Source organism: Pholis gunnellus (genome assembly GCF_910591455.1).
Source record: "Pholis gunnellus genome assembly, chromosome: 9".
Classification (NCBI taxonomy): Eukaryota; Metazoa; Chordata; class Actinopteri; order Perciformes; family Pholidae; genus Pholis; species Pholis gunnellus.
Window position 1 is genome coordinate 22,315,362 of NC_136535.1, and position 26,889 is coordinate 22,342,250.

At 42.0% G+C, this 26,889-nt stretch overlaps 3 protein-coding genes across 5 annotated transcripts; 2 read left to right on the plus strand and 1 right to left on the minus strand.

Annotated features, from left to right (window-relative positions):
• Positions 1-1,144: 1,144 nt before the first annotated feature.
• On the minus strand, positions 1,145-8,121 carry tp53i13 (tumor protein p53 inducible protein 13). The gene is made up of 9 exons (XM_079165985.1): positions 7,688-8,121; positions 7,410-7,487; positions 7,099-7,134; positions 6,721-6,779; positions 6,441-6,519; positions 4,291-4,419; positions 3,937-4,131; positions 2,788-3,820; positions 1,145-2,634 (listed from the first exon to the last, which is right to left on the minus strand). Exons 1-9 carry the CDS (start codon positions 7,781-7,783, stop codon positions 2,528-2,530), a joined length of 1,812 nt encoding a protein of 603 aa, XP_079022111.1. The 5' UTR covers positions 7,784-8,121; the 3' UTR covers positions 1,145-2,527.
• A 3,590-nt stretch (positions 8,122-11,711) lies between these two features.
• Positions 11,712-22,179, plus strand: LOC306700853 (uncharacterized protein). Of its 3 annotated transcripts, none has more exons than XM_079165980.1 (29): positions 11,712-11,820; positions 12,322-12,479; positions 12,920-13,042; positions 13,590-13,652; positions 15,015-15,099; positions 15,810-15,862; positions 15,957-16,046; positions 16,374-16,457; positions 16,579-16,695; positions 16,826-16,942; positions 17,302-17,350; positions 17,451-17,512; positions 17,597-17,642; positions 17,744-17,862; positions 18,034-18,108; positions 18,330-18,422; positions 18,512-18,610; positions 18,704-18,772; positions 18,878-18,940; positions 19,034-19,105; positions 19,202-19,297; positions 19,382-19,462; positions 19,592-19,657; positions 19,793-19,834; positions 20,103-20,207; positions 20,342-20,401; positions 20,499-20,597; positions 20,694-20,738; positions 20,892-22,179. In XM_079165980.1, exons 1-29 carry the CDS (start codon positions 11,799-11,801, stop codon positions 21,834-21,836), a joined length of 3,198 nt encoding a protein of 1,065 aa, XP_079022106.1. In that variant the 5' UTR covers positions 11,712-11,798; the 3' UTR covers positions 21,837-22,179. The 3 variants fall into 3 exon arrangements, with proteins under 3 accessions (XP_079022106.1, XP_079022105.1, XP_079022107.1); XM_079165979.1 differs by having other exon boundaries at positions 16,374-16,456; positions 16,575-16,695; XM_079165981.1 differs by lacking the exons at positions 15,015-15,099; positions 15,810-15,862; positions 15,957-16,046; positions 16,374-16,457 and having other exon boundaries at positions 16,633-16,695.
• A 1,633-nt stretch (positions 22,180-23,812) lies between these two features.
• On the plus strand, positions 23,813-26,404 carry LOC306700857 (uncharacterized protein). Its single transcript, XM_079165987.1, has 4 exons — positions 23,813-23,894; positions 24,160-24,245; positions 24,396-24,683; positions 26,231-26,404. The coding sequence occupies exons 1-4, from the start codon at positions 23,873-23,875 to the stop codon at positions 26,234-26,236; spliced, it is 402 nt and encodes a 133-aa protein (XP_079022113.1). The 5' UTR covers positions 23,813-23,872; the 3' UTR covers positions 26,237-26,404.
• Positions 26,405-26,889: the final 485 nt, after the last annotated feature.

Below are 26,889 nucleotides of genomic sequence, written 5' to 3' on the forward strand. Positions count from 1 at the left end.
GACTCAGCACATACTCTCCAACGTCACAAACACACACTCCCAACTTATCAGTTGGACCAAGCCTTCTACAAAGTACAAACATTAAGTCTGCAGCCAGTGAATCTCACTCACAAACTCTCTCACACACACACACACACGACACGCAGCCGTTGGCAGTGCACTGTGGCCTGTACTGTTGCTGTCCCTGTGTTTCTTCACAGCGCTACACTTTGGGAGATGAGCGACGGGAGAGTTATCTTTTAACAGAAGACGTTAAAAACTGTATAAAGTAGATGAAACAATGACTTAAAAGAGGTCAAACGTAATGGAAACTCATAAGCTGTACATTTGTAATAAAATAGTAAAACAAGTCAATTGTCTGTTTGCACGTTTTCTTCTTACTGTATGGATGCGCACTCTAATAAGGACAAGTGTGTATTTACATCTCCGTAATGTGTAAAGGACAGTTTGAGTCCAGATGAGTACCCAAACCTTTCAATATTAAATTAGACAAATTGTCTCATGAATGAGATTTTGAAGGGCTTTAATTTTGGAATGCTACATCAGAATGTCCTGGTTATTCCAGAGTGAGACCTCGAGGTGGTCTGCTATTAGCCTGTTTTAAAATTATTTTGTAATAATGCACCATTTTCTATAAAATCTCATTTGAAATTAGACAAATTGTGTTTGTAAATGTGATTTGAAGTGAGATCATTAATGAGATCCACCTCTTCCCAAGTTCCTAGACACTTGGGAGCCCACTCCCGAGGCTCTAGGACCTTCCAATCATCTAACCCTAACCCTGTACTTAAGGAGTGAGAATGAACTTTTGTAGTTTTAATCAAATCAGTAAAAGATCAAAACAAGCAATCCCTGATGCCTTTATTAAAGGTTTTCTTTATTCCCTAATATTAACCTACATTGTTTTTACTCACATATTATGTTTGTACTTCAAATGATTTTCATTCCATGTTGATGACATTAAGCCACATTTGTATTATTATTTGTTACTTTTTATTCATTTAGTCAAATTTAATTTGCAGAGGCCCCTCGATTATTCTTCACATTTCCACCATTAAAGTTAATTTATTCTTTTATTTTGTTGAGCTGGTTCTACACTGAGCTCTCTTGTTTCCCAATGAAGACAATCCAGCCACTGTTGGTTCCACAGCTTTTATTTCCATCACCGAGCTCCAGAGAAAGCAGCTGGAAAAAAGTACGTAGTTACAATATGACCACGACAACCCACCACAGCATTTAGAAACCGTATTACATGTTGGTCTTCAAACTAATGATGTTGTTATTGTACATGCGGTCCTGATCAGTGCATATCTTCGTCACAACTCCTTTAAAATGACACATTTAAGACGACACAAACAGGCATCAGAAGGCATCCTGACATCCAACACAGCTGTTTCAAACAGAAGTGCACACTCAGCATTTCAGCCGAGAAATTTATCGTCTCTCTAAAGTCTGTCCGAAAACCGTCTTCAAAAACACAGCTGTTCATATGTTCGTACCATTTAATGCACACGGCATTGCTTACAACAACAACTTACATCTTCACAGGTAAAAGCAACATATCATTGTTTAACTATGAATAAAAAAACAAAATTCTGGCAAAAATGTAGCACAAAGAAAAAGATCCTCTGATAGAAAAGCTGGCGACACCGGAGCTGGAGACTAAATATTGTAGTAATACACGGAGTGAGCAAAATAAGGAGTACGTACTATGTGATGTACAAATACATACACATTTCAAATGACTAAATAAAATCAAAAGGCTTCTATGATGCAATGTTTATAGTCCTGAGGGGTCAAAGGACTGATCCACAACCACATGACTGATGACGGTTGTGGATCAGTCCACGGTTACATCAATGTACATGAGCCTCTTTTTTTTAATATTCTTTGACGCTTGTGATTTGGGGAATGCCGTTTTGGACTAACTACATCCATGACATGCAAACACAAATCGTTTAATAAGAGAGGAGTGGTAGATATAGAGATGGTCCCAATCTTAAAAACACATGTGAAAGGTTCTCTTTCAGAGCCCTCAACACCATTTCATTCAGGATCTAACTGACCCTTGAGCAGCTATGTGGAAATTCTGCTTCAGCTTTCAGGTTCTCCTGCAGCTTGTTAGATAGAGGTGGTTCATCCAGCTGTCAGACAAACAGCATACAGGCACACATCCAGCACATTGCATGTAAGAGGTTCTCGACCTTTTGGCCCACTTCTGATTGTTAAAGAAATTCCTAAGACCACCTTCCCAAAGAAAAAGGAGACGAAAAAACAAACTCAAATAAATGATATTCCGCTATCCCTCATCACATTACCTTTTTTTCCAATGTCATCTAACCACTTCCCAGTACCTTCGCAGTCCACTAGATGGCGCTCTGAGGCACACCAGTGGTTAAGAATAGCTGCTGCGTGCTATATACTGTACAGACAAGAGTATTAGCAATGCTGTTTGTCATTGACAGAGAGGCTGTTGCAGGTATCGTCCTCTCTTCCTCTCCTCTTCGTGCTGTGATCCTTCATTGTTCTATGGATATTCATCTGAGCTGGAGGAGCTGGGCAGAAGAACACACTCACGTTTTCTGCTCCTTTTGTGCCTCTTGTTTGCAATTCGTAGCCTCCTGCGGATCACATCTAGGACACACACACACACACACACACGCACACAGATAAACACAAAAAACGTAATCAAACTGCTTAGGGATATAACTGATTGGGTAACCTAGCATGATCAAACTAGGCTGTGTCAGAGGATTAAAACAGCTCTCTGGTTATTGGTCCACCTACCTGCCACACTGTCGTAGTCCCGCTGCGAGTCCCGCCAGTACAGGCTGGGCGTGGTCTTCCAGTGGCGGCACAGGCGTGTGTGAAGCACCGACAGGGTCAGGAGGATCAGCAGGAAGCCCAGCGCTGCTGTGGCCCACAACGCCTCGTCGGTCCTCTGGGTCCTCAGCGACCCGGTATCCACAGCGTCCGAGGCCCCCGAGTCTTTGTTGCATTCACAGTGTTCGCCCGCTTTGCAGCCGGCACAGTCGTGGCTGTTGGGCGGGTGACTGGCCGGCTGCGGGTTCTGGGGCGGAGGCTCTGATTGCGGTTTTGAAACGGAATCAAAGCCCATTTTTTCACTTTTGTGCTGAGAGTGTGTGACACTGTGTGTTTGCTTACGTTCCAACTCTCTCTCTTTCACGTCTACTACTTCATTACCCTTCGTGGTGCCGTCTGCTGTGTTGTGTTTATCGACATTACCTTTCAGGCTGAGTTTACCAAAGTCTTTGTCTCTCTGTTTGACTGACTCTGTACCTTCATCTTTGGAACCGAGGGCCGGGGCTTCAGGCCTGGCAGTCTGGTTTTGTTCCCTGTTCACGGCACCTGCGAGAGGGACTCTGAGGTCAGTGTGTTTCGGCTGCTGTGCTGCTGTTTGTCGTGACCCCAAAGGAGCTGTGGGCCTGGGTGGAAGGCCCTGATTTGTGTTTTGGATATCAGACTGAGAGGGAGCTTCGCTGGAACCTGGAGGATCTGGGAGAGTCCCGCTCCCTGGAGGAGAATCTGTAGATGGCCCAACCGTGAAGTTGTTGTTCTGTATGGCCCCTGTCCTGTTGATGCTGGTTCTGTTGCTCTGGTGTGTTATTGTGTCTTCTCTCTCCTTCTCCTCCTTACCATTCTCCTGTATTTCTGTAATGGCGGCTCTTAACCGCCTGCGTTTGCCGACCTCTTTACTTAGTTTCCAGCTTCTACTCTTTATGTTGGACTGTAGCACTGTCTCCATCGCTCCATTCAGCTGAGAGGAGATGGTCCGATCAAAGCATCGCCTCAACGACTCCTGGGGATTTACAACAACAGCTACTTAAGAGACATCGACAAGACTGCTGTTATTGGAGCACATACGACACAAATGATTATTCACACCGAGTAAATAAACACGCAGAGTCTGCAAACCTGTTCCTCTGGATTTGCAAGTTGCTGCCGGTGCTGCTCCGCTGACCGGGTTAGCAGCAGGTTGAACTTCCTGCTCGGGTTCACACTAACAAACTTCTTCCTCGCGGATGCTGTGGTCTCCAGCCAATCGTAGACGTCTGAAGACCACGTGGTGGACAGCTCCAAGGTGTGACCCCACGACACCAAGGCTATGGGCTGAACACAAAGCAAACAGTGAGGGTCCACTCGCTCTCTTTAACTCAATGTCCTAACAAATGTTAACTGGGTAGAAAAAGTCACTTCTGTTGCTGCTGCTCCTCAAACAGTGGTGTTGAAGTATCTCTCACACACCGGTAGTGAGTTCTATCTTCTCACCATGTGTTCTTTGAGCTGTGGATGTGCGCTAACGATGTAGTCTGACAGACAGGAGCGGGCCAGGACAGACAGAAGCAGACGCTCGTGGAGAGGAACACAGGGATGGTAGAGCAGCACAGTCGCTCCGTGCTGGTAAACACACACAGACACAAACACACACATGTGACGGTCTTTTGTCACCAGCCTTCACCGGCACAGCGAGGTTTCCCCCGATTTGGTTTTCACCAACATTTATGTCATAATTACGACACAGTAACTTCTGCTCACAATAAGTCAATATTGTATTCCCTCCTTGTCTGTTAATTATGGTTTTTCAGCTGACAAATATCCATCTGGGTAGTGCTGGGCGGTATGACCAAAAGTGTGTATCACGGTATTTTGCAAAATTCCGGAGGTATCACGGTATATCTTTTCACGTATACTTGTTAAGCAGACACTTTCAACACAGTGTTTTTGGAGCATAGGTTAAGGACTGTGGTCTTTTTAGCAATTTGATTCTTTGGAGAGATCATATAGTTATTTGACTTTCGCATTTAGCATTACATCATAAGCTCTGCTCTATGAGGTCTTTCCTTGTCTCTCCCTCCTGTGTCACGGTGTGGTTACATCTCACTGGAGTCAGGAAACGTATCAGAAAACTTGAAAAAAATTGATTGGCTAAACTGCATCACGTGACGTGATTTACACCACATTGGTCGGTGTTTTTCCTGCACCACTGAACAAGTGCCGCAAATGCTGGAAAGGAGCGTGAATAACTCCGCTGCATAAGGCAAAGGACCCACCAGTTGAGATTCACTGGTCTACAGGATGGTGAGGAGCGGTGAACAGCTGTTTGTGTGGTGTGTCTTCCATCTCTTCCGGTTTCCTTCAACTACATTCCCCTGGGTCCTAAGCCCCTCCATGTACAGCTTCTTGTCACCCTTTATGTACCAACGTACATTTATAACAAATACCACACCATATTACACGGTAATCAGCGTTGCATATGTGTCAAACTCTATCGGTGCATCTCCGGTCTGTCTTTGTTCATCCTGCATCGCTCTGTTCTGTTCTTTTAATGTAACGTTACTGGAGCGACGGAGCCTCTCCCAGCTGTTAGCAGACTGTTGTGCTAGCAGGCGAGTGAGCTGTACCCAGCATGCAGTTCGGCGGTGAAATTTTATAAATGTACAATTATTAGTGTTACAAATTGTTTATGTGTCACAGACTGTTGTGTCGTGGTGTTTTGCTCTGTTAAAGAGCGTTAGTTGTGGGTTGTGAATTGTTATAAAGTTATGACCATGACTAGCGGTCCCTCTCAATACAGATAAGATAACTAGCTCCGACACCTACGCCTTTAGTTGCGAACAATATATTTAGCTGCCAGTTGAGGACTGACAGCAGTTATTCCAACCGGTATGAGGTATGTAGTGTGACGACCCTCCCACTTGCCAGGCTGTGGGCCGGCTCACGGATGGTTTCCTGGTGGGAGGAGCTGGGACAATCACCTGCACCAACCAGCCAAGCTGATTGGAGCTTCCAGGAAGGCTTAAAAGACAGCCCGTCTGCGAGGCTCTCTCTCTCACAGGGCAGGGCCTGCTGCACCAGCCTCATCTTTGTTCAGAACATGGCAGCTGGACAACTGCCATGTTCTGAACAAAGATGAGGCTGGTGCAGCAGGCCCTGCAAATTAAAACCGGTCCGCCCAGCTCTACTTCTGGGTTGAACGAGTTCAACATGTTGTGGTCGCCAGTACGCTCTGGTATGGCATTGTGGTCTACTATGGCTCACTAATAGAAATCCCTGGCATGCCATTACTGTGTGTTAAATCCCTGATGTTCAAAACAATCTACTTTCAATGGCAGCCATGCTACCGAGGGTCTGAACAGGTACAATGTGAGTGTTGGCAGACTTCCCCGTATTACTCTTAATTTAATTTGCAAGGAAACAATACATCGATTGTGTCGTGATGCATTTCTGGCAAAAACTGATTTCTAGACTGGGAAATAATATAGAAGGGACTGTGGGGAAACTAGAGTTACTACAAAAACGGTCTCTTCAGCGTTGCGCAAAACCCAAAACTCTCTTTAATTTACTAAGCAGACAAAGTGACTCAGCTATTGGGAGAGTGGAGACAGAACAACCAAGACGTGTTTGATGTTGAGACTTACGTGCAAGTTATTGAGCCACCGTTGAGGAGGACAGTACAAGTATTCTCCACTCTCTGCCCTCACCGGTCTGTACGCTCCACTAAAACGCACAAATACAGACACACACCAGAGTCACGACAACAACAACTTTAGTAATACAAAGCACAGCAACCAAGAGTAGGAAGGGACATTAAAAACACTGTCATGAGTTAATCTGTGAATAAAGGTGTCCATATTAATATGTGTGTGCATGTGTCAGTGTCTCTTAATTTGCATCATGTGTCTGTCCAAACAGCCTTACCTGCTGGGAATGGTCTGGTTGTAGGAAATAGATTCATTCATGCAGAGCTGCCTGGCTGGCTGCAGTGAAGAGAAATGAGTCAAATTAGATTGTATTGCCTCTCGGGTTCATTGTGAACACTCACAGTCGCCGAAGACAAACACTGAGTTAGCGGCCGTTCAGTTTGTGCACGTTTGCTGTTGTTGACAACAATAACAAGTTTAAGTTATCTCAATGAACACATTTCAATACATCACTTTTTGTTGAGTTGAAAACAGATTTTGGAATTTGGATGCGTCACAAAGTGGTGTCCCATTGTGCGTTGGTGTTTTTAGGAAATGTTACGCAGTGTCTTAAGGCCAAAGGTGAAACAAAGTGCTTGGTCAAGTGTTTACTCACCACAGGATCATACACTGTGTCAATACTGGGAAGTCTCTGTAGACAAGAGAAGACACGGGTCAAACCAATGAAGGAGCAAACATGAACAAACAAAACACTACCGGCTGAGTGCCAGAGTACAGGATCTACCACAACAAGTACTTGTCTCAGGATTGTTACAACTTCCTGGTACCCAGTACACTGAAGCACACCCCACACCCATGTGAGCCAGTGATCCTTTGGGAGATAATGCTACTAGCAGAGATAATGATGATGATGATGATGATGAGGAGGAGGAGGAGGAGGAGGTGGTTGGTTGTATCCATAATTACCCGAATAGATTCTGGCCATATAGTCCCTGGACAGTCCCAATAAAGAGCATCCGGAGGCATGTCCCTATCCAAAGACAGCTATCACACACACATACACACACACACACACACACACACACACACACACACACACACACACACACACACACACACACACACACACACACACACACAATTGATTACATGTTTAACGCCTACACTGACTGATATTTTCAAACCAGTGGGTGACCAAGGCTCAAACACTAATAAACTCAACAGGTATTAAATTTTAAAGTTACCTTTCCATTGTCACATCCGGGTCCCGGAGACCCGGAGGAGACACCGCACCGAACCAAACTGACCCACAACGCGGCCAGCACCGCCACCGTCGACATGGTTCATTCAGGTGTGACCAGACGCATGTTTAGATAGCTGTCACAGCTCCTCTTAGGTCGGCTAGCAGCAGAGTGACAAGGAACTGATCGTTGATATTTCGATAACAAATGTTCTTTTGGCAAAGTCAAAGTAAAAGCAGGAGCCGAACGTTGGTTAAAGGGGTAACCGTCCCGCAGCGTCGCGTGTCCGTTGTCTTCTTTAAGTTAAGCTAAAGTTAGCTCGTTATTCTACGTTGCATTGGAAAGTTTAAAACAATAAGATAAAGCTCGGTTAGTTAACGCGAAACGGGTAATAAAAAGTGCTGTGTACTTCCATAACTAGTTCGCCACCCGCCAGCCGTATGATACACACATGTCAAGTTGTTCATATCGTTCAACGATAGTGTTTCCTTATGCGTTTCAGAATAAAACGCTAATCGCTGTGTCGTCTTGTATCGACCTCACTAGCCCATGTTTGTATTTTATATTCATCTGATTCTACATGTAATGAGTAAGTGTTTCATATGACATTAAATAGCCACGTACGAGCCAGTGTTTTTTCCTAAATATTTTTTTATTTAATTGTAATATCATTTCATTTATTTTGAAAACAAAATCCCATTTCCGGAAATGCGCTGACTCTATTATTTCTGGATAACTTTACTCAATTGTTATACTACGGAAGCTTAAAATAAATGGAAAATCAAAGTGGTATACTACCCTTCTATTACACAGGTCTATGATAGTACCCTGCGATTTAAACTTTGAATAGCCTCTGAGGGGCAACCGTTCTCTATACAACTGTTACTTCCCGTGGGGGCCACACACCAGTACCATATGATTTAAATTAAATCAGTGCTCACTCTAACTCTTGTAGGTACATGATCACTACAGGCCAAAGCAACAACTTTCCTGTCTGCGACCCACTTCAAACAATAGCTGACATTTTCCCTCGGGCCCCAAACTATGTGGGGGCCCAAAGGCTCCAGCCTTACCTGGTTGTGATGAATCAATTCATTTGTTAATACTATGCAGTAATAAAGCATGAAGGCAACAAATCCTCTGCATTAGAGACCCCATCTTGCTGAGGGGCCAGTTAGAACGTTCAACATGTACCGTAGTCCTATGCAGACGCGGTTAGCACCTCCCACTTCCTTATCATCAACTTATTGGTTACATTATCAACGAGCAAGACGAACACACGTTCCGATGCATCGATGGAGAAGAAGAAGAAGACACTCCTGGGAGAGTGTACTGCTTATTCTGATGGTAGTTTGTGATTCTGTGGATCTTGTGAACTGATCATAATTTCTTGTATGAGGATCACAGACTACAGGGGTCGCGAGTGGCCATTGAGGGTTCGTTCAGTGGTGAGCAGGCTCTCACGTGCACCTCACTCTGTCCCATTATTGTGTGTTTTTTGCACTTTTTTATAATTTTACATTCAGTTTGCAGGGCACGTGCATGGTCAGTAATCCCTCTATCACCATCTTTAATTTTTACTACTATTGTACCATTGATATAGTATTTTATGAGCTGATATATTTAAACTGTTTAATAGCTTAGTAATTGTCTAGTTGAAATGGTGTGCTTGTTTTTACCTGTATTTGTTTTGTACATCTTGCGTTCTTGGGAGATACTTCTCTCTTCTTTGAATACATTGCTGTATTTTTCAATGTTCAAGACCACAACTTGAACTTTCAGGTTCAAATTTATTTTTCAAATGAACAAAACTTTTGACCTGGATTTAGCTCCATACTTGGTCCGGCAACTTCGGGCTGATGAGGATCAGCCCAATTCAGCCAGCAGCCAACTGGCATCCAGATCCTGGTAGCCCGATTGGTTCTCCACACACTGTTCACAAAGGAACCTGTCCGTTCCGTACTCTATATTCCCAGCTTTTCTCCAAGATTGGTATCGTTGCTCAAAATGTTATGCATCTTTGCGACAAAGTTTATTTTCTAGGAAACAGCAGATGTCACTGTAAGAGCTTTCACAATCCTCCCTGAGTGCTGTGTCATGTTCTCCGGGGACGGCAGCAGAGCTTTCCTCCTGATTGTTGTGCCAGTGGGACATTTAGCGTAATGAGTTTTTGGCTGTAGCCTGCTAGAGATTGTACTGAAAAAAGCCTGTTCTAAGTTTACCCAGGTAACAACACCACGACATCATTAGAGGTCAACCCCCTTCTTTCTAGATCTTCTTCCAAGATGCTTGAGCCCCTGAAGTCTACCAGGTTGTGAGACCCCCCCCCCCTGAGCCAGGAAGTGCAGGAAATGCCATGATGTAACCGGTTCATCTGTGCCAAATTCACTTGCAACGGGTGTCCAGCCCCCTGTCCTGATGTGGTGATGTTTACCTGTGGACGTACTGTAAGTATTGATGTCATTGTTTTTTTAGATCATGCTGTGGTCACAATGTTCGCTTGTGAGGTGCAGTCTGAAATGTAATGACGATTGTGTATGTGTGTCTGTGACAGACAGACAGACACCGATACTCTTCCTGTGATCCGTATTAGAATATAAAATGTATTAATGGCAAATAGTTTTTACATGGACCCCATGTAAAGTAAATAAGACAGTTACAATATCACCATTACAGCCACTCCAATATAATTACATCAAAACACGTGACTAAATTAATAAAACAATTAACTGTTAAACATAATAAATAATAGTCAATCTCAACTAATTTGCACATCAATACTTTTATATACTACACAGATTCTTACTATTCCATTAAAGGAACAGTGTGTAACATTTAGGGTGATTAATATGAAATATGATATTCATAACCATGTTTTTATTAGTGTATAATGACCTGAAACTAATAATTGTTTTTATAAGCTTTGATAAAGCCATTCATTCAAGGATCATTAATTGTCACTATGCAACACAGGGATGCACACTGAAATTCTGTTTATAGCCCATTTATAACACAACAAACACATGACAAACCATCCATAAACAGTAGAACATTGATGTAGCACATTTTCTAAGTTTGCATCAACAAAAACAATTCATGAAGAAATTCCTGGGAGCTACTGGCTGCAGCATGTACATGCGCCGGCGTTGCCATAGCTAAATATTATATTATATCCCTGTTATATCTACATAGGGAGCGGGTCCTCTTCCATGGAGTCTTCCAAAATCTTACACACTGTTCCTTTCAACATTTGCCAATAAGGCAGGTAACTCCAGATGTCACACTTTCTATTCCACAAATGTTTTGCAAATTTAACTTTTAAAAACCACATAATTCATGTAAGTTAATACATATGTTGTTGCTCATATGAATATTGTAAATCAGTTCATTTATTGACTCCTAATTAGCAAAAATCGCAGTTCTGTCTCTCTGTATATCTGCCAATATCTACGCATTCGAATTGTCCGCCATGTACTTCCTGGAACTATCTGAAGTCTATTGTGAATTGAGCACTTTGAACTTCCGTCGACTCTCTTTATACAGCTTTAGGTAAACCAACCACAGGGCCAACAAGTCAGAGAGAGTATTTGTGTTGAAAGTAACAGCTCATGGTGACCTGACAGCAGTGACCGAGGAGCCCTTTGATCAATCACTCAGTGCCTTAGTACACTGACAGGCCCGGCCCATTGGAGTGCAACCACAGAAATACCTGCCAGAGCTGCCAGAAGTGTAAGAGGACATTTAGAACACCAAGCAGGGTCTGGGTGTAAAATGTTGTTGCTTTCAAAATAAAACCAGCTGCATAAAAATATCCTATAAAAATAAAAGCGTACAATCTGCCAGCTGTTTTGTCTCAGAGAACATTTGAGCTGCTCACATTCGATATAGCCTATGAGGGGTACGTATTTGGTAATGTTGAAGATTGTATTCCAATGTGGGTTTTATTTTGAAACTTGTGAAGGGAAGTCTCTTTGATTTTGGACGTCTTGACACTTTGCCCGTGTCCCCACCCATAAAACTATCAGGCGTCATGTACACACTTGCCATAAAAGTGCACAGGTAGGTCCGACAGACCAGACGTGGGTCCCTTGACAGAGGAGAGGTCTGGACCTAAATGGAGTCCTCCCTGCTCAAAGGTGTGCTCTCTTTTTTTATTATTAGTTTTTCTTAGCAATCTACTTAGTTTGCAAAGTGTGTATTGTAATTGAATTGTGGCTATTCTCTTTCTTTAATCATCAGATGACAATCATTTCAGCCAAGAAAGCTAATGATCCATTTGTTGCTTTTGTATGATAAAGGTGTTTCTATGACAGATGTCGTCTATTTACACAAAACAAAGACCTTGTCGTCTTTCCTTTTACTGCTAGGGTGTGGCGCTTTCTGGATTGTGGTAATAGTTAGGCAATTGGCTGGATTTATGGAAAAGGGAACTAAAAAGTAACCAATCTACAAGCGCTATTTCTTTAATTCATCACCTTTATGATTGGGGTTTTTAATCTCACTGTCCGTTTAAGGAAGTTGGACAATAAGGAAGTGCAGGTTGCTACAACAGCTGATCCTCCATGATGATACTGGTGGCTCATCAGCTGAGCTTTTAGGATTCTGAATGTAAAAAACTGTCACCCTGTACTGTGTAGCTCCAGCAGGAGCAGGCGCTGCATGTGTGCAGAAGCCAGCGGCCGTCCCTCCTGGTGGTTTGCAGCCCCTTGTTGAGGTAGTGGAGCCTGAAGATTTGGGCAAGGTGGAGGAAAAGAAGAGCCAACCTGGACAGCCTGCAGGAGAAAAAGATGGAAAGGTGAGCAGGAGCGGCATTTTAACAGCACAGAACAATCATTTGAATAAAAGGCGCATGGACCGATGTTACTTTTCCCACCAGATATTCAAGACACTTTACTATTCATTGTTTCTAAGGCAAGGCACATTTCACCAACAAGGCAATTCAAAGTGCTTCACGTAAAACCATTAAAAACATCAAAACATAAGGCAAAAGAAAAGGAGATTCAAACACAATTAAGAACATTGATTGAAACATTAACACAGTAGTTATAGTTATGATTTCATGACACAATAAAAAGATACATGTGAATTGCGCTGGCAACTGCAAAATGATTAATTGCATTTGAGTAAAAAATGTGCAATTGTAACGGTAATGTTTATGTGTAACTCTGCCCACCAGGCTGAATTGTAAAGATTGTGTTGAGGGACATAGTAGATCATTCTTTTGTCTGTCACCAGGACCCGTACACATGTGACAGCTCCCTGTCCTCCTCGGACAGCGAGGACGAGGGTATCGGCAAGAAAGACGAGAAGAAGAAGAAAAAGAAGAAGCTGAAGAAGAAGACGAAGAAGAAGAAGAAAGTATGTGTCTCAAAAAAGCTTGTCTTGACCGCCATCATTGAGTATGTTCTGGAAAACTCTCCGTCATGTTCCGCCAATGAAAGTTAAACGGACTATGTTGGGACGCTGCTGCCGAACAACCAACAGTCTCCTCATATCTAATAAGTTTAATTCATGTCGATCCTACGGCTTCCTGAGGGTGTCGGCCACACGTGTGAGGCAGAAATCATGACTTCTGACAATGTGGCCTGCACCTAGCAACAGCCGGTCTAAACAGGAGAGAACTAGGAAAGGAATTAATTCCTTTATAACGCAGATCAACTGTCACTTTTGCTTTGATTGGCTCCTGGCGCTGCTGGAATGGGTGGGTGTGCTCTTGTGTGATAAAATGGTTGCTCGTGCAGTTTTCTAAGTGTGTGAAGAGCCCCTCCCTTCTGCTGCCTCGCCGCAGTGTGTTCGTAGTGACTCATTGGTTTAGTTTCTCATTTATCACTTTCGCCCACAAAGGAACGTATAGAAACCTGTTCAATTGAGTTGATCAACAACTTCCCCGCTTCTTTCTTTACAGGATTCCAGCTCATCATCCTCCTCCTCCTCCTCCTCCAGTAGCTCTTCAGAGAGTGACAGCGAGGTGAGTTGCGGTTGTGGCATAGGTGCTGCTCAAGGATCACATAGGTGTATAGAATGATATTGCTTCCATGCAACTCCTGTCTTGCCCTAATGTGTCACGCACACATTGCTGTCATGACGTGCATTTCAAAACCACAGAGCCCAGCCTGAGACTCACCCATGACAAGGAAAAAGTTTTGTTTTGCAAAGTGTGTGATGCTTGCTGCAGAGCTCCCAGGATTCCCTCAGTTGAAACCGACGGGTTTCCTTTTCAAAACGAGCTCAAGAGACTGCCGGAGTGACGGTTGTTACGATGCAGTTTTGTTTATGTAAATCCTTCACAAATCTCTCCTGTTCCGTTGCTAAATGAAGTCCTTGGCCACAAGCACAAACAATTTCCCATCAGCTCACAGGGGATTGATAGTCCCTTCTAACTATGTCACTGCCTCAGGTGAGGATAGTGTCAAAGCCAACAATACTCTCCGTTATGAGAATATTTAGGTAGGAATTGCTTTCGAATTGACCGTATTTAGAAGCCTAAAAAAGGAGCTTTTATTATGTCTTTTGGCAAGTTAAGGGATCAGCAAATCAACCTTCCCCAGGCGTGATTTAACAACAGTTTCCGCTTTTCAGAATTAGCTCTAATCCAAAACACATCCGCTTCAGTAGTCACCTCTTCTGTCTAGTTTAGCTTTCGAGTGACTGCAGTCACACGGTGGCGTGATGTCTTGCTGCTTCTCTGAAGGGCGTGGGTGGAAAATCAGGTGATTCAGGAAAAGCCAGCGACGAGCTTTTAAACACAAGCAACGCCAAGAGAGTTTGCATTCCACAAGTGGGCCACCGCCCATTTGTGTACCTCTGATCAAACTTACCGCTTAGCAATAAAAAAAAAAAGCGTTGAGAGTAGAAAATGGGAAAAGTAGGTGTACATAACATTGGAATGCATTTCACCCTGGGCTGTGGGCGGGGGCTCCAGTCTCTGATAGCAGGTGGTAACTGACAGGAGAGGAACACACCCATCGACTATGTGTTAAACAACTTCTATATCTACCACAGCACGTCACATCATGTCACATCCTTACAATTGCATACACTGTATGCTTATGTGTGTAATGATAGCCACTTGTACAATCTGTGCATATCAAATCATGTATTAGTTTTTGATGCATTTTCCGAAGGTGTGAATGTTTGTTATCTAACTGTGGCGAAGGCAGAGAGTTCTTAATGGGTAACTAGTTGGTGACACCCAATCCTGATTCTGATATATATATTTGCAAGTGCAACACTCACTTTGCAGACAAGCTTCATACACTGAGGAGACATACAGTAGAAGTTTTAAAATATCCAAACGTACCGTTGTGAAAGAATCAACATGTCCTCGCAGGATGACAAGAAGAAGAAGAAGAAGAAGAAGAAGAAGGACGACGAAGAAGGAGAGAACGTCTGGCACGACACTGTCATCATATCTAGTAAGTGCAACACGTTTCTCATTTATTATGTGAAACTGGTTTATTATGCTCTCGAGAGGATAAATACAAATATTGCTTCTCATATTTCCCACCCCATGTACGTTTGCATGTACGCTTGTATTCCAAAATCTTGAAAAAGCAGTTCTCAGGTTCTTCGCAAGAAGTTGATTTCAGTTCATCTCTCGTTATAATACTTGGATTGTTGTAGCATAGAGGTCAGCCTCGTGGGCATGTCTTGTAGGTGGTGTCTTGCTTGTCTTATAAGTGAGTTTAAACTTCCAGCTTGTCCAGAGCCTCCAGTCATAACACGGCCTCTCAAGACACCCTGACACCCACATTCGCTCATTATTTTGTCATCATGGTCTGGACTGACAGCTTAAGTGTACAATGACACAGAAGAGACTAAGCCACCAGTCAGTCAAACTCTGACATGCACAGTCTGATATTTATTATCAGCCATATGGTCCTTTTCTACAGTAGTAAAACAAAAGTCTACAAAGCTCTGTGTTTACAGATATTCATTTATTTTGTTAAGAAAACCTAGGTGGCTGTAATTACATTGAACAATATTCACAATTGTCTATAAATATCCTTTTTTACTCTGCCGACCATTTGATTAAAGAAATGTCTCTCAGCTGACAAAGCATGGAACTGTTATTTTTCATTTATTAGACAAATGCTTTACATTAGAACTTATTGAATGCTCTCAGGTCCCGGTGGCCCAATGGAGCAGCAGTGTGCAGACGGTATGAAGATAAGCAAGGTGAGAGAGATTCATTAAACCTTCTTCCATTTTACAACATGCTGTTTGCTGGTGAAGTTGTCATCGTGGGATGTTTGTCCTTGTCTCGCTTCAGGATTTCAACTCGTCAGATGATGAGGACGACAAGAAGAAAGACAAAAAGAAGAAGAAGGACAAGAAGACGAAGAAGAAGAAAAAGAAGAAGGTATGTGCACATTTTTCAATAATACATCAGATTATACAATAATAACTGTTTATTTCTTAAACTTAATTTTTATTGTTTTCATGGAAATGAGAGGACTGTACAGAACAAGTAGAGTCCCAGTCGTTCAGAACATAATCATAACGGGGCTGGAACAGGATGCTGGGTATATGTGCTGCCCAATAATGTACTTTAAATTTGGAAGGGCAATTTATTTTATTGGACAAGCACACGTCATTAAATATTACATGTAATGAAAACAGTGAAACGTTAAAATATGAATTACATTTATTATGTTATTGAATATCTACCGTACTTCCTCTGTCCCAGGATTCATCCTCATCTGACAGTTCATCCTCCGACAGTGAGGATGAAAAGAAGAAGAAGAAGAAGAAGAAGAAGAAGAAGAAGAAGGTATGATTTGTTTGACTCTATGCAGTTGCAATATTGTTGGGTTTCAACTGTCTGTTCTACGTGTGTAAATACAAATGATCAAAACGGATTCTTTAATTTTTTTTTTTTTCTTCTTTCGAAGGACTCCTGCTCCTCTTCCTCAGATAGCTCTTCGTCATCCTCCTCTGACAGCGAGGATGACAAGAAGAAAAAGAAGAAAAAGGACAAGAAGAAGAAGAAAAAGAAGGACAAGAAAAAGGTAATGCAAACGAGCCTCTTGCTTCTAAATATATAAAGTGCTGCTGTTACTTACTGTGTCAAATAAGATTGTAAGGATTGTGCAGAAAGTATACAGTAATACATTGAAAAATGTTTTTTCATTGACACAGGATTCCAGCTCCTCATCTTCATCCTCATCTTCTGACAGTGACAAAGATGAGAAGAAGAAGAAGAAGAAGAAGAAGAAGAAGAAGGACAAGAAAAAGAAGAAGAAGGACAAGAAAAAGGTGAACAGCCCTTCTTGCATTCTTTTTTTTAAATGATTCAGTTGGTTTTTTAGGTCAGGGGTGAGGCTGCTCTTCTCGTGAACCTCGCGGGGCATTCTACTTATTGTAGGAATGCTGAGTCAGGATACATTTTTATTTTTTTTTATTTTCTGCACACATGAGGCTTAGTTTTCACTATGTGAAGAATGAATGCAGAACTGTAAAGCAGCGTGTGTTCACTTTGTAATATATAAACCAACAGTGCTCACGCCCTCTGAGAAACCTTTATGTGTGTGTGCATGCAGTGCACCGTTTAGAGGATGTACAGGCTGCAGTTTAAGCAGTAAACCTGAGCGTGATTGTGTTTGTGATTTCCACAGGATGAAGAGGAGAATGAGCTCTGCAGTGTTACTGCTCTCGCAGCTGCCGGTGAGTGTTTGACTTTTAGACAGAACGATCAGAGCAGCAAATAGACATCTCGGTCATTGTGTTCGTGAGGTTGACGCAGTGTTGCTGGACTTTTCTGCAGATGGTGAGACTGCAGGACCATGTGCTGATGGCGAGAAGAAGAAGGATGAATGTGCTGACAAGGTGAAATTCTCACACATAATGCGTACGTGCCAAACATGTATGCGCAGATGCACTAAAAGTCATTGCTTTCTTTTGTCATGACAGGCCAAGAAAGCAACGGAAGAAGGCACACTGTCCTGTGCAAATGCTGGTAGGTGTGCTACCGAGGCTCTTAAAAACACCACGCGTACTGTATGTTGGAGGCTTCGTTAAAGTGTTGTTGGTTTGGTGGTAATGGTGCTTCCTGTCCAGCAGGGGGAGCCAAGGCATTCCCCGATGGTATTGAGGACGGCAACCTGAGTGATGACGAGGGCGAAGGAGGGGAGGAGAAGGATAAGAAGAAGAAGTTGAAGAAGAAGAAGAAGGAAAAGGTGATTATACTATGTACATGCTGCACCTTTCAAACAGAATGAGGCATTGCAGCTGTTATGGTACGTTGTCACCACCGTGTACTGATGCAACATTTACGGCAACATATAGTTATAGTTATGATAAAGGATAATCAACATCACCAAAAAAACATTTTCTGTGTTTTGTTACAGGATTCCGGCTCATCCTCAGACAGTGATGATGACAAAAAAGACAAGAAGAAGAAGAAGAAGAAGAAGAAGGAAAAGGTATACAAAGCCGTGATGATGTTTTTTTAATTACAAATACACAAATGAATAGGGATGTATATTGTTTGTTGCCTTTTTGTATCGTGTCACACGGTAAATTTAGTTTATTTGTATAAAACGGATCCATGAGTGAGTATTTCTGTGTGCAGACTTGGTGAATTAAAAAAGTTAAATTGTCTGCTTGTGGAAATGTGAATATTTGTATTTGATCTGACCCATAGGACTCCTCCAGCTCCTCCTCTTCTTCATCTGATAGCTCCTCCTCAGATAGCGAAGATGACAAGAAGAAAAAGAAGAAGAAGAAGAAGGATAAGGTTTGTATAATATACACTTCTGTATATTTTATTTATGTATGTGTATTGTTTATTGTTGTTGTATCATCCTCGGCACTCTGTCTTTACAGGATTCCGACTGCTCCTCTTCTTCATCCTCTGATAGTGAAGAGGACAAGAAGAAAAAGAAGAAGAAGAAGAAGAAGAAGACCAAGAAGAAGAAGGATAAGGTTTGTGTTTACAACATGACTATATTACATTTTTTGTACTTGTGCTGTTATTATTGTGTTATTATATCATCCTCGCCGGCTCTCTCTCAACAGGACTCCTCTTCTTCATCATCTGATAGTGAAGAGGACAAGAAGAAGAAGAAAAAGAAGAAGAAGGATAAGGTTTGTGTTTACATGTCTGTATATTAAATTTGTTTGTACTTGTGCTGTTAATATAGTGTTATTATAGTGTTATTATATCATCCTCGGCTCTCTCTCTCTTAACAGGACTCCTCTTCTTCATCATCTGATAGTGAAGAGGACAAGAAGAAGAAGAAGAAGGAGGACAAGGTTTGTGTCTACAACACTTCTCTATATTACATTTGTGTAATTGTGCTGTTATTATAGTGTTATTATATCATCCTCGGCTCTATCTCTGAACAGGACTCCTCCTCTTCTTCATCATCTGATAGTGAAGAGGACAAGAAGAAGAAGAAAAAGAAGAAGAAGGATAAGGTTTGTGTTTACAACATTTCTGTATTTTACATTTGTTTTGTACTTGTGCTGTTATTATTGTGTTATTATATCATCCTCGGCTCTCTCTCTTAACAGGACTCCTCCTGTTCCTCTTCTTCATCATCTGATAGTGAAGAGGATAAGAAGAAGAAGAAAAAGAAAAAGAAGAAGACAAAGAAGAAGAAGGATAAGGTTTGTGTTTACAACACTTCTGTACATTACTGTTTTTAGGTGTGTTGTTTAATGTTAATACGTATTCATCTGCTCTCTTTATAGGATTCCAGCTCTTCCTCCTCTGGTAGTGAAGATGACAAGAAGAAGAAGAAGAAGAAGAAGAAGAAAAAGAAGAAGAAGAAGGTACAACCATGTGAAAACTGAATGGATTGATGTCACGCTCCTGATGCTCATAAACAGTCTAATGAATGAATGAATGAGTCTTAATGAACCAGGATGAGTGACTGACTCACTGACATCCTTTTTTTCTAGAAGGCCAGCTGTTCTGACGATGGCTCCTCTTCTTCCTCCTCTTGCTCTGATAGTGACGATGACAAGGTAAGATGACACACACACACACAGATATTACGGTCCCTACTTAGTGAATTGTTCATCTGTAACCAAGTTTAAGAAGTTAACAGAGATAAACGGCAACACAATTCATCATGAGTACATGTCTTTTTTTTACTTTAGAAGAAGAAGAAAAAGAAAGATAAGAAAAAGAAGAAGAAAAAGGTGAGAACATCTCATCCTTTGTTTTTGGTTGATTATATGAGTTACAACATTTGTTCATCAACAACTTGTTATATGTGACATTTCCTGTAAAAAGTACTATTGATGATCTTTGGTCAGTGACGTGAAACAGCTGAATGACCATGTGAACGTGCATGAGGTGGTGTGATGACTAAACCAACTCACAACAGAAGGATACATCACCGCTGTTTAATGAGTACGGTGTGAATGAAATGCCATGTGTATCATCATCGTTTCTCTGTCTGTCCAGGATTCTTCTTCTGAATCATCCAGCGATTCTTCTAGTGATGACGATAAGAAGAAAAAGAAGAAGAAGAAGGATAAGAAGAAGAAGAAAAAGAAAGACAAGAAGAAGGTAAAACAATGTGAATGTGTTGTATTTGTCCAATGCAGCCTCCTGCTTCATATATTTGTAAGTTTCCTGTGTATATCAAGATGGGATGTCTTTAATAATACAGTAACACAATTACCATATTCGCATCCATCAAGGACTCAGATTCTTCTAGCAGTGATGATGACAAGAAGAAGAAAAAGAAGGACAAAAAGAAGGTAAACTATTGTGAAGTAAGGAGAAACACATGTATGCTATTTTTTTTGTTTTACAAAACATAGTTGATGGAGTGTTCCGTGCTTTATATTTGAGCAGGACTCGAGCTCCGGTCCTTCGGGTTCATCTGATGGTGGCAGTGGCAGTGACAAGGAGAATAAAAAGGACAAGAAGGACAAGAAGAAGAAGAAGAAAAAGGTGAAATACTCGCGAAATGGGATTATCATGAGATGATGTCTGTCTTATATCTATGGGAGGTTAAAATGACTTCATTTTTTCCTGTTTGGCCTTCAGAGTTCTGGCTCATCAGGAAGTGAAACTGACAAGAAGAAAAAGAGTGTAAGTTTTCTCTTAGTATAAATGATGTGAAAAATATTTTCTCCAGCTAAGAAAACCGACACCGTGATCTTCCCTCACTGTCTTATTCATCTTCCGTAACTCAATTTTCCGTTGACACTATCCTTCATGTGGTGGTTATTGATTTCATTGCAGGCAAGCCCTGATGGCGAGCAAAGCGGCGAGCCAAAAACAGAAGTTTCAGGCTCAGATGGCGGCGGACTTTCAGCTCCCAGTGGCAGCTGCTCTAAGCCTGGCACTGCTACTGTCGTCTCCTTCGTGCCACTCCCCTCCAAACCTGTTGTGAAGCTGGATCCTCTGAGTACTTCAGCTTTCTCCAAGCCCTCTGTTCCTGGTTCCTCTTTCACTGGTTCCCCTGTCTCCAAGCCCTCTGTTCCTGGTTCCTCTTTCACTGGTTCCTCTGTCTCCAAGCACTCTGTTCCTGGTCCCTCTGTCCCTGGCTCCTCTGTTCCTGGTTCCTCTTTCACTGGTTCCTCTGTCTCCAAGCCCTCTGTCCCTGGCTCCTCTGTTCCTGGTTCCACTTTCACTAGTTCCTCTGTCTCCAAGCCCTCTGTTCCTGGTTCCTCTTTTACTGGTTCCTCTGTCTCCAAGCCCTCTGTTCCTGGTTCCACTTTCACTAGTTCCTCTGTCTCCAAGCCCTATGTCCCTGGTTCCTCTGTCCCTGGCTCCTATGTCCCTGGCTCCTCTGTCCATGGCTCCTCTGTCCATGGCTCCTCTGTCCATGGCTCCTATGTCCCTGGCTCCTCCGTCCATGGTTCCTCTGTCCATGCCTCCTATGTCCCTGGCTCCTCCGTCCATGGTTCCTCTGTCCATGCCTCCTATGTCCCTGGCTCCTCTGTCCATGGCTCCACTGTCCATGGCTCCTATGTCCCTGGCTCCTCTATCCATGGCTCCTCTGTCCATGGCTCCTCTGTCCCTGGCTCCACACTGAATATTGGAGATAGGTCCCCCAATCGCAGACCTCCCAGCCCCATGGAATCACTGATGGGGAGCCCACGGAGGTACGGAGACGGAGGGACCCGTTCCACCTCCCATCTCACCTCTAGTGACCTATTGAAAGGCCCCAAGCCTTACCAATAATGAGATGTCATAGATCAAAGTACATGTTACAGATATTTTTTTAAAAGCACAGCTTATATGACACTGGAGGATGTTGAATGTTATGATGAGATAAGCTAATGATGCCCTGATTTCATGCAAGAAAAATATGATGACTCATCTGGTGGATAACAGAGGTTACTGTGTAAAGATGCATTGTGACACGATGGAAATGTTCAAGTTGAGGAATATAACTATACCTTAAAAAAAAATTAAGATTGTATTTTTTATTAATAAAAAGCACATTTGTGGAATTCTTTTGACAATCACATGAAATACTACAATGAAAACTCCTCACTGTGCAGAATAAATCAATACGATTCTATTTGTTTTGTTTCTTGTCTCCTGTTCATGCTGCCTTCAGGTACTCCTGCATCTCAGGTTCTTCAGGAACAGAACAAGGCTCTGGATTTAGACATTTATTTTGAATGAAAAAGGAAATGAGAATAAAGCTTCTAACGGCTGTTTTACAAAAACAGTTGGTAACGCTTCAGATTAGTTTGTAAATGACAGTGAACATATTGATGGTGTAAATATTTAGTACATGCCCGTTAAATACTAACTGAAAACACTGTACTTCCGGTGTGAACGAGGGTTGCTTTATTTTATAGCCTGCACATCATAATAGGGGTAATTTCTCCCATATTTTCATTACTTTGTCTTGGTGTTAGAGTACTATCACTTCGAAATAACATCAGCTGGGAATTACATGTGCTACATGTTAGAGGGATCCATGCACCCTTCTCCCCAGACGAAGCCTTTAATCCACAGCAATAATAATAAATAACATATATTGATTAAATCTGTACTGTTTAAAAAGTGTAATATCATTTGTAAGGACATCATTTTTGAAAAAAGTAAATAATACGACAACTAGTGGTGAACAGTATAAATGTATTTACTGACGTACTGCACTTGAGTGAATGCAGTTTTGAGGTACTTTTTGTGTTTTCCTTGTGTGCTACTTTATACTTCTACTCCACCACATTTCTGAAAGAGATGTTTTACTTTTTACTCCACTACATGTATCCGTTTGTTTGAGTTACTTTGTAGATTATTTGTATAATAGTGCAAACACTGCAAAACTGTGAATTACTCGCGAGGTCATTTCTTTTAAAATGATATTCAAACGTTAATTTAAAATATTAACGACTCTGAGAAGGGCTCTTCTGCATAATGCTATTTAATGCATTCGTTGTTTTTTTTAAACTTTTGTTTAACTTTATATCCATGGATTTTACCTGTAACGGAATATTGATGCTCCTACTTAAATGAAGCATCTCGATAGCCACCACTGACCACAGCTGGTCTCCGGTGTCTCAGGTAATCTCTGGTGTTGGTGTGTTTTCAGGAAATAAAAGAGGTGTGCTGCAAGTTTTTGTTAATCTTGTTTTTCTGCTTTTATTTTACCGAGGTTAGTATTTTTGTATTAGCTTCATTGTTAGCTTTGTTTTGTTGGAGTTAACACCTCCCCTCCCCTGAGCCTTCCACTTAGCACTTATTTTATTCGTATTAGCTTATTGCACTTATTGTAATCGTATTAGTTCGTTGCACTTATTGTATTGCGTGTTAGTTCGTTGCACTTATTGTATGTTGCACTGTACGTTTGCCCTGGTTTATGCTCTTAGATACTTGTTTGAAGAGGGATATGCACTTATGACTTCTGGTGACTAGTTCTCTTGAATACCGATGTTGAATACACTTATTGTAAGTCGCTTTGGATTCAACAACTACAGCCTTAAAATGATTCACATTCCGCAATGGTAATGATCTCTTGTGCATACATTTCGCAACGCTGTATTCTCAGCCTGCATTGGTAAACAGCGTCTCCCGGTGAATGTGAAAGGCCATGTGACATGCAGGTGAATGTTGAACCCAGCTGAGCGGTGGTTGAGGAGGGGGGGGGGGGGCGTGTTTTGGGTCACGTGTTTCAGGTGCGGTCAATCCCAGGTCCCCTGTGTTATGCGAGTGAGTCTCATTTGTTTGGTGAAGCACACGCAACACGAAAAGGAGTCCCAATGTCTTTCGATCTGTATTCAGGTAGGCTCAACTTTATCTTGACTATTTTAAGAGGAAGACTTTGAATGTTAGTCTAATGTTGGTCTCGGTTGACCTCATTTTTCAAATTCTAAGCTAATTGAAGAGCAACCGGTATTTTAGTCCAGTTTCCGGTGCCCTAGGTGGCGGCTAAATTATCCGATGTGTGCGTTAGAAACCAAACAAAAAGTGTAATCAAAGACTATTAGCTGTACTGCTTTTGTCACTCGGGTTTTGTTTAACAACTGTCTCTTTTGCACGTGTGCAGCTTTAGGTGGGGAGGAAGGAGAGGTGAAGAAGTCAGAAGCTCAGCAGGATGAGCTTTCTTGGCCCTGGAACAAGAAGAAGGATAAGGTATGTGGTTTTGTATGTGACCATACTAACAAAGATGCTTATGCAGGCTAGGTGATAAGCACAAGAGCTTCTCCAGGTACCGAGGAGTAATACTTTGCAACTACCAACGCAATCAATGATTTATTCAAAGTCAGCTTTTGTCATTTTTAGGAGGGCGGCAAGGGCAAGTGTGACAAAGGAGACAAGTCCGACAAAAAGCACAAGTCTGACAAAGACGGCAAGTCCGACAAAAAGCACAAGGACAAGGACGGAAAGCACAAGCACAAGGACGGAGAGCACAAGCACAAGCACAAGGACGGAGAGCACAAGCACAAGGACGGAGAACACAAGAAGAAGCACAAGAAGAGAAGTGAAAATTGTGAAGGAAGGAAATCAGGATCTGGATCTGGATCTGGATCCTCATCATCATCCTCCTCCTCATCCTCCAGCAGTGATGAGGTAGGCCAAACTCTGCAGTTCATTTCAAGAGATTTCTTGCTAATTCAATTGTTAATATAGAATTTAACAGACTTTAACCACCTCCCGATGTTCAGTTTGTATAAGTGTTCCCAAGATACACTTCCGTAGTTTGCTGACCTCAAGACCTTTCAAAAGCAATAAAATGCAGCTCAACAGGAAACATACCCGTCACACCTCACGCCAAAGGTCGGTGTGCGTACGACAAGGTCTAGAAGAAGACTGGTGGAACAGGTCTCGCCCTCTGTACCAGTTTTAATCAGGTTTGACACACCTCACCCTCCGGTTTGTGTGTGCTGTCATTTATAGCTCATGCTGTTGTCAAGTGAAAACATTCCAGATTCACTTTTTAAGCTGCAGCCAAACTTCTGTCTTTTGTTGCAGCTTTATTCAGAGGGAACAGAACAGCATGTCGGTCGTATTTTGTATGAATTGTAGGTTTACCACGCAAATGACTGAAGCAAAAGAGTAAAGAACCGAGCCCCAGGGTGGGGAAAAAAGGGTCAGATAGTGGAGTCATAAAAGAGCTGTTGTTGACTCATCGCCTCCGTGACAGTGAACTGCTGTTACCTTCTGGCTGGACTCCAAATAAAAGTCGTTTTGCTGCTTGTTCCGGCACATTCTGCTGCCACGACGATTCATTCATTAAAAGGTGCTGTAGCATTTATGATGCTTTGTAATAAATCATGTATCCTTTCTGCAGCATCACTTTAGAATACAGCTTACAGTGTGAGTATTTGGACTAACACCGGCACGGTACAGAATGATAGATCGGCTGTGAGGGAACAAGATGAAAAGGGAGGAACCAATCTGTGAATTTAAAAATGATTTATACTGTTGGTACGGTAACTACAATCCTAAAAGGTTTTTTAACTTGGAACAAATAGAGGTTGAATTGAACATATAGGCTGTTTAACCTATATGTCACTATGTAGGTTGTAACATAGGCCTTCTTGCAGTATTGGGATCGACTCTGTACTTGCAGGGGCCTTCAGATGCCTCAGGTGGTACCAGGAGAGTTCATGTGACAGCCAGGGCAGGTCTAGAAGATGATTTTTCTGTTCTGTTCTGTCACAGCGTAACCATGATGAACAGTATCGGATACAAACACTACAGTCATTGTAAAAAGCACGCCTAAAGCCAAAACCACATGCAATATGCAAATCATGTCCAAAGTGTCCCACAACAGCAGCTGTTGATGGTGGACCTTTGTGACCCGGACCTCCCCAAGGATGATCATGACGGCCGTGATATTAGAAGTACCTGGTGCCTCAATGTATACTTTAAAAATACCTACAGTATCCATTTTTATTCAGTTCCCCCATTGTCACACCCTCATTACCTGACTTCACAAGTTGTTGCCTCGTGCCTACGTGTAGGCCTATGTATCAGAACATACTGTGCTGGTACACCTTAAGTATAAAGAGCTACACTGTAAATAGGGAAGGATCTTAGCTGTGCGTTTCCGGCCGTAGTCTCAAGCGTTGGTCCTTTCTGCAGTAACATCATTGTCTTCTTTGTCATTTCAGGAATGATGCTTCCTGGGAGAGTGGACTGCTCTGTTAGTCTCTTATCATCTTGTCTATTCAACAAAATGACAATGTGCTGTTGTACCAACTTCCCTTCCTGTCCTTGCATTGATGTGTAAACGAATCTGCCGATTCACAAAAATAAACGTTTGAACGCTTCTTTTTCTCCCTCAAGTTCTGTTGTCAAGTGTGTTTATTTCACCATAACATAGGAGTGCAGATTTATATTTTGAGAGTACAAAACACATACACATTGTTGTCGTTATAAGTGATTGTAATACATTTTGTTGAGTTAACAAACTAGAAATAATTTCTCTTTAGGAAGATTACCATATAAATTAATTGTGGGTTTTAAAAAAGTCACTTTGTCGGATAAATGTAGCGGAGTAAAAAATACAATGTTTCCCACTGAGCTGCAATTTGGAGATGTCGCTTTTTGAGCTCGGAAATTGTGATTGTTTATAATAAGTAACTAAAAATAGTTTAAATTATAATAAAATGAATTGTTAGTTGCAGCCCAAAACGGAAGCTCGTAAGTAAAACGCAAAATCTATCATTGGTGATGTACGATGTCAGACTAATGTGGAACCAAAAGTGTAAAATAAAGGCCAAGGAAGTGAGTGTGCATCAGTACGTTTCTGCGACCAGCAGCTTGATAA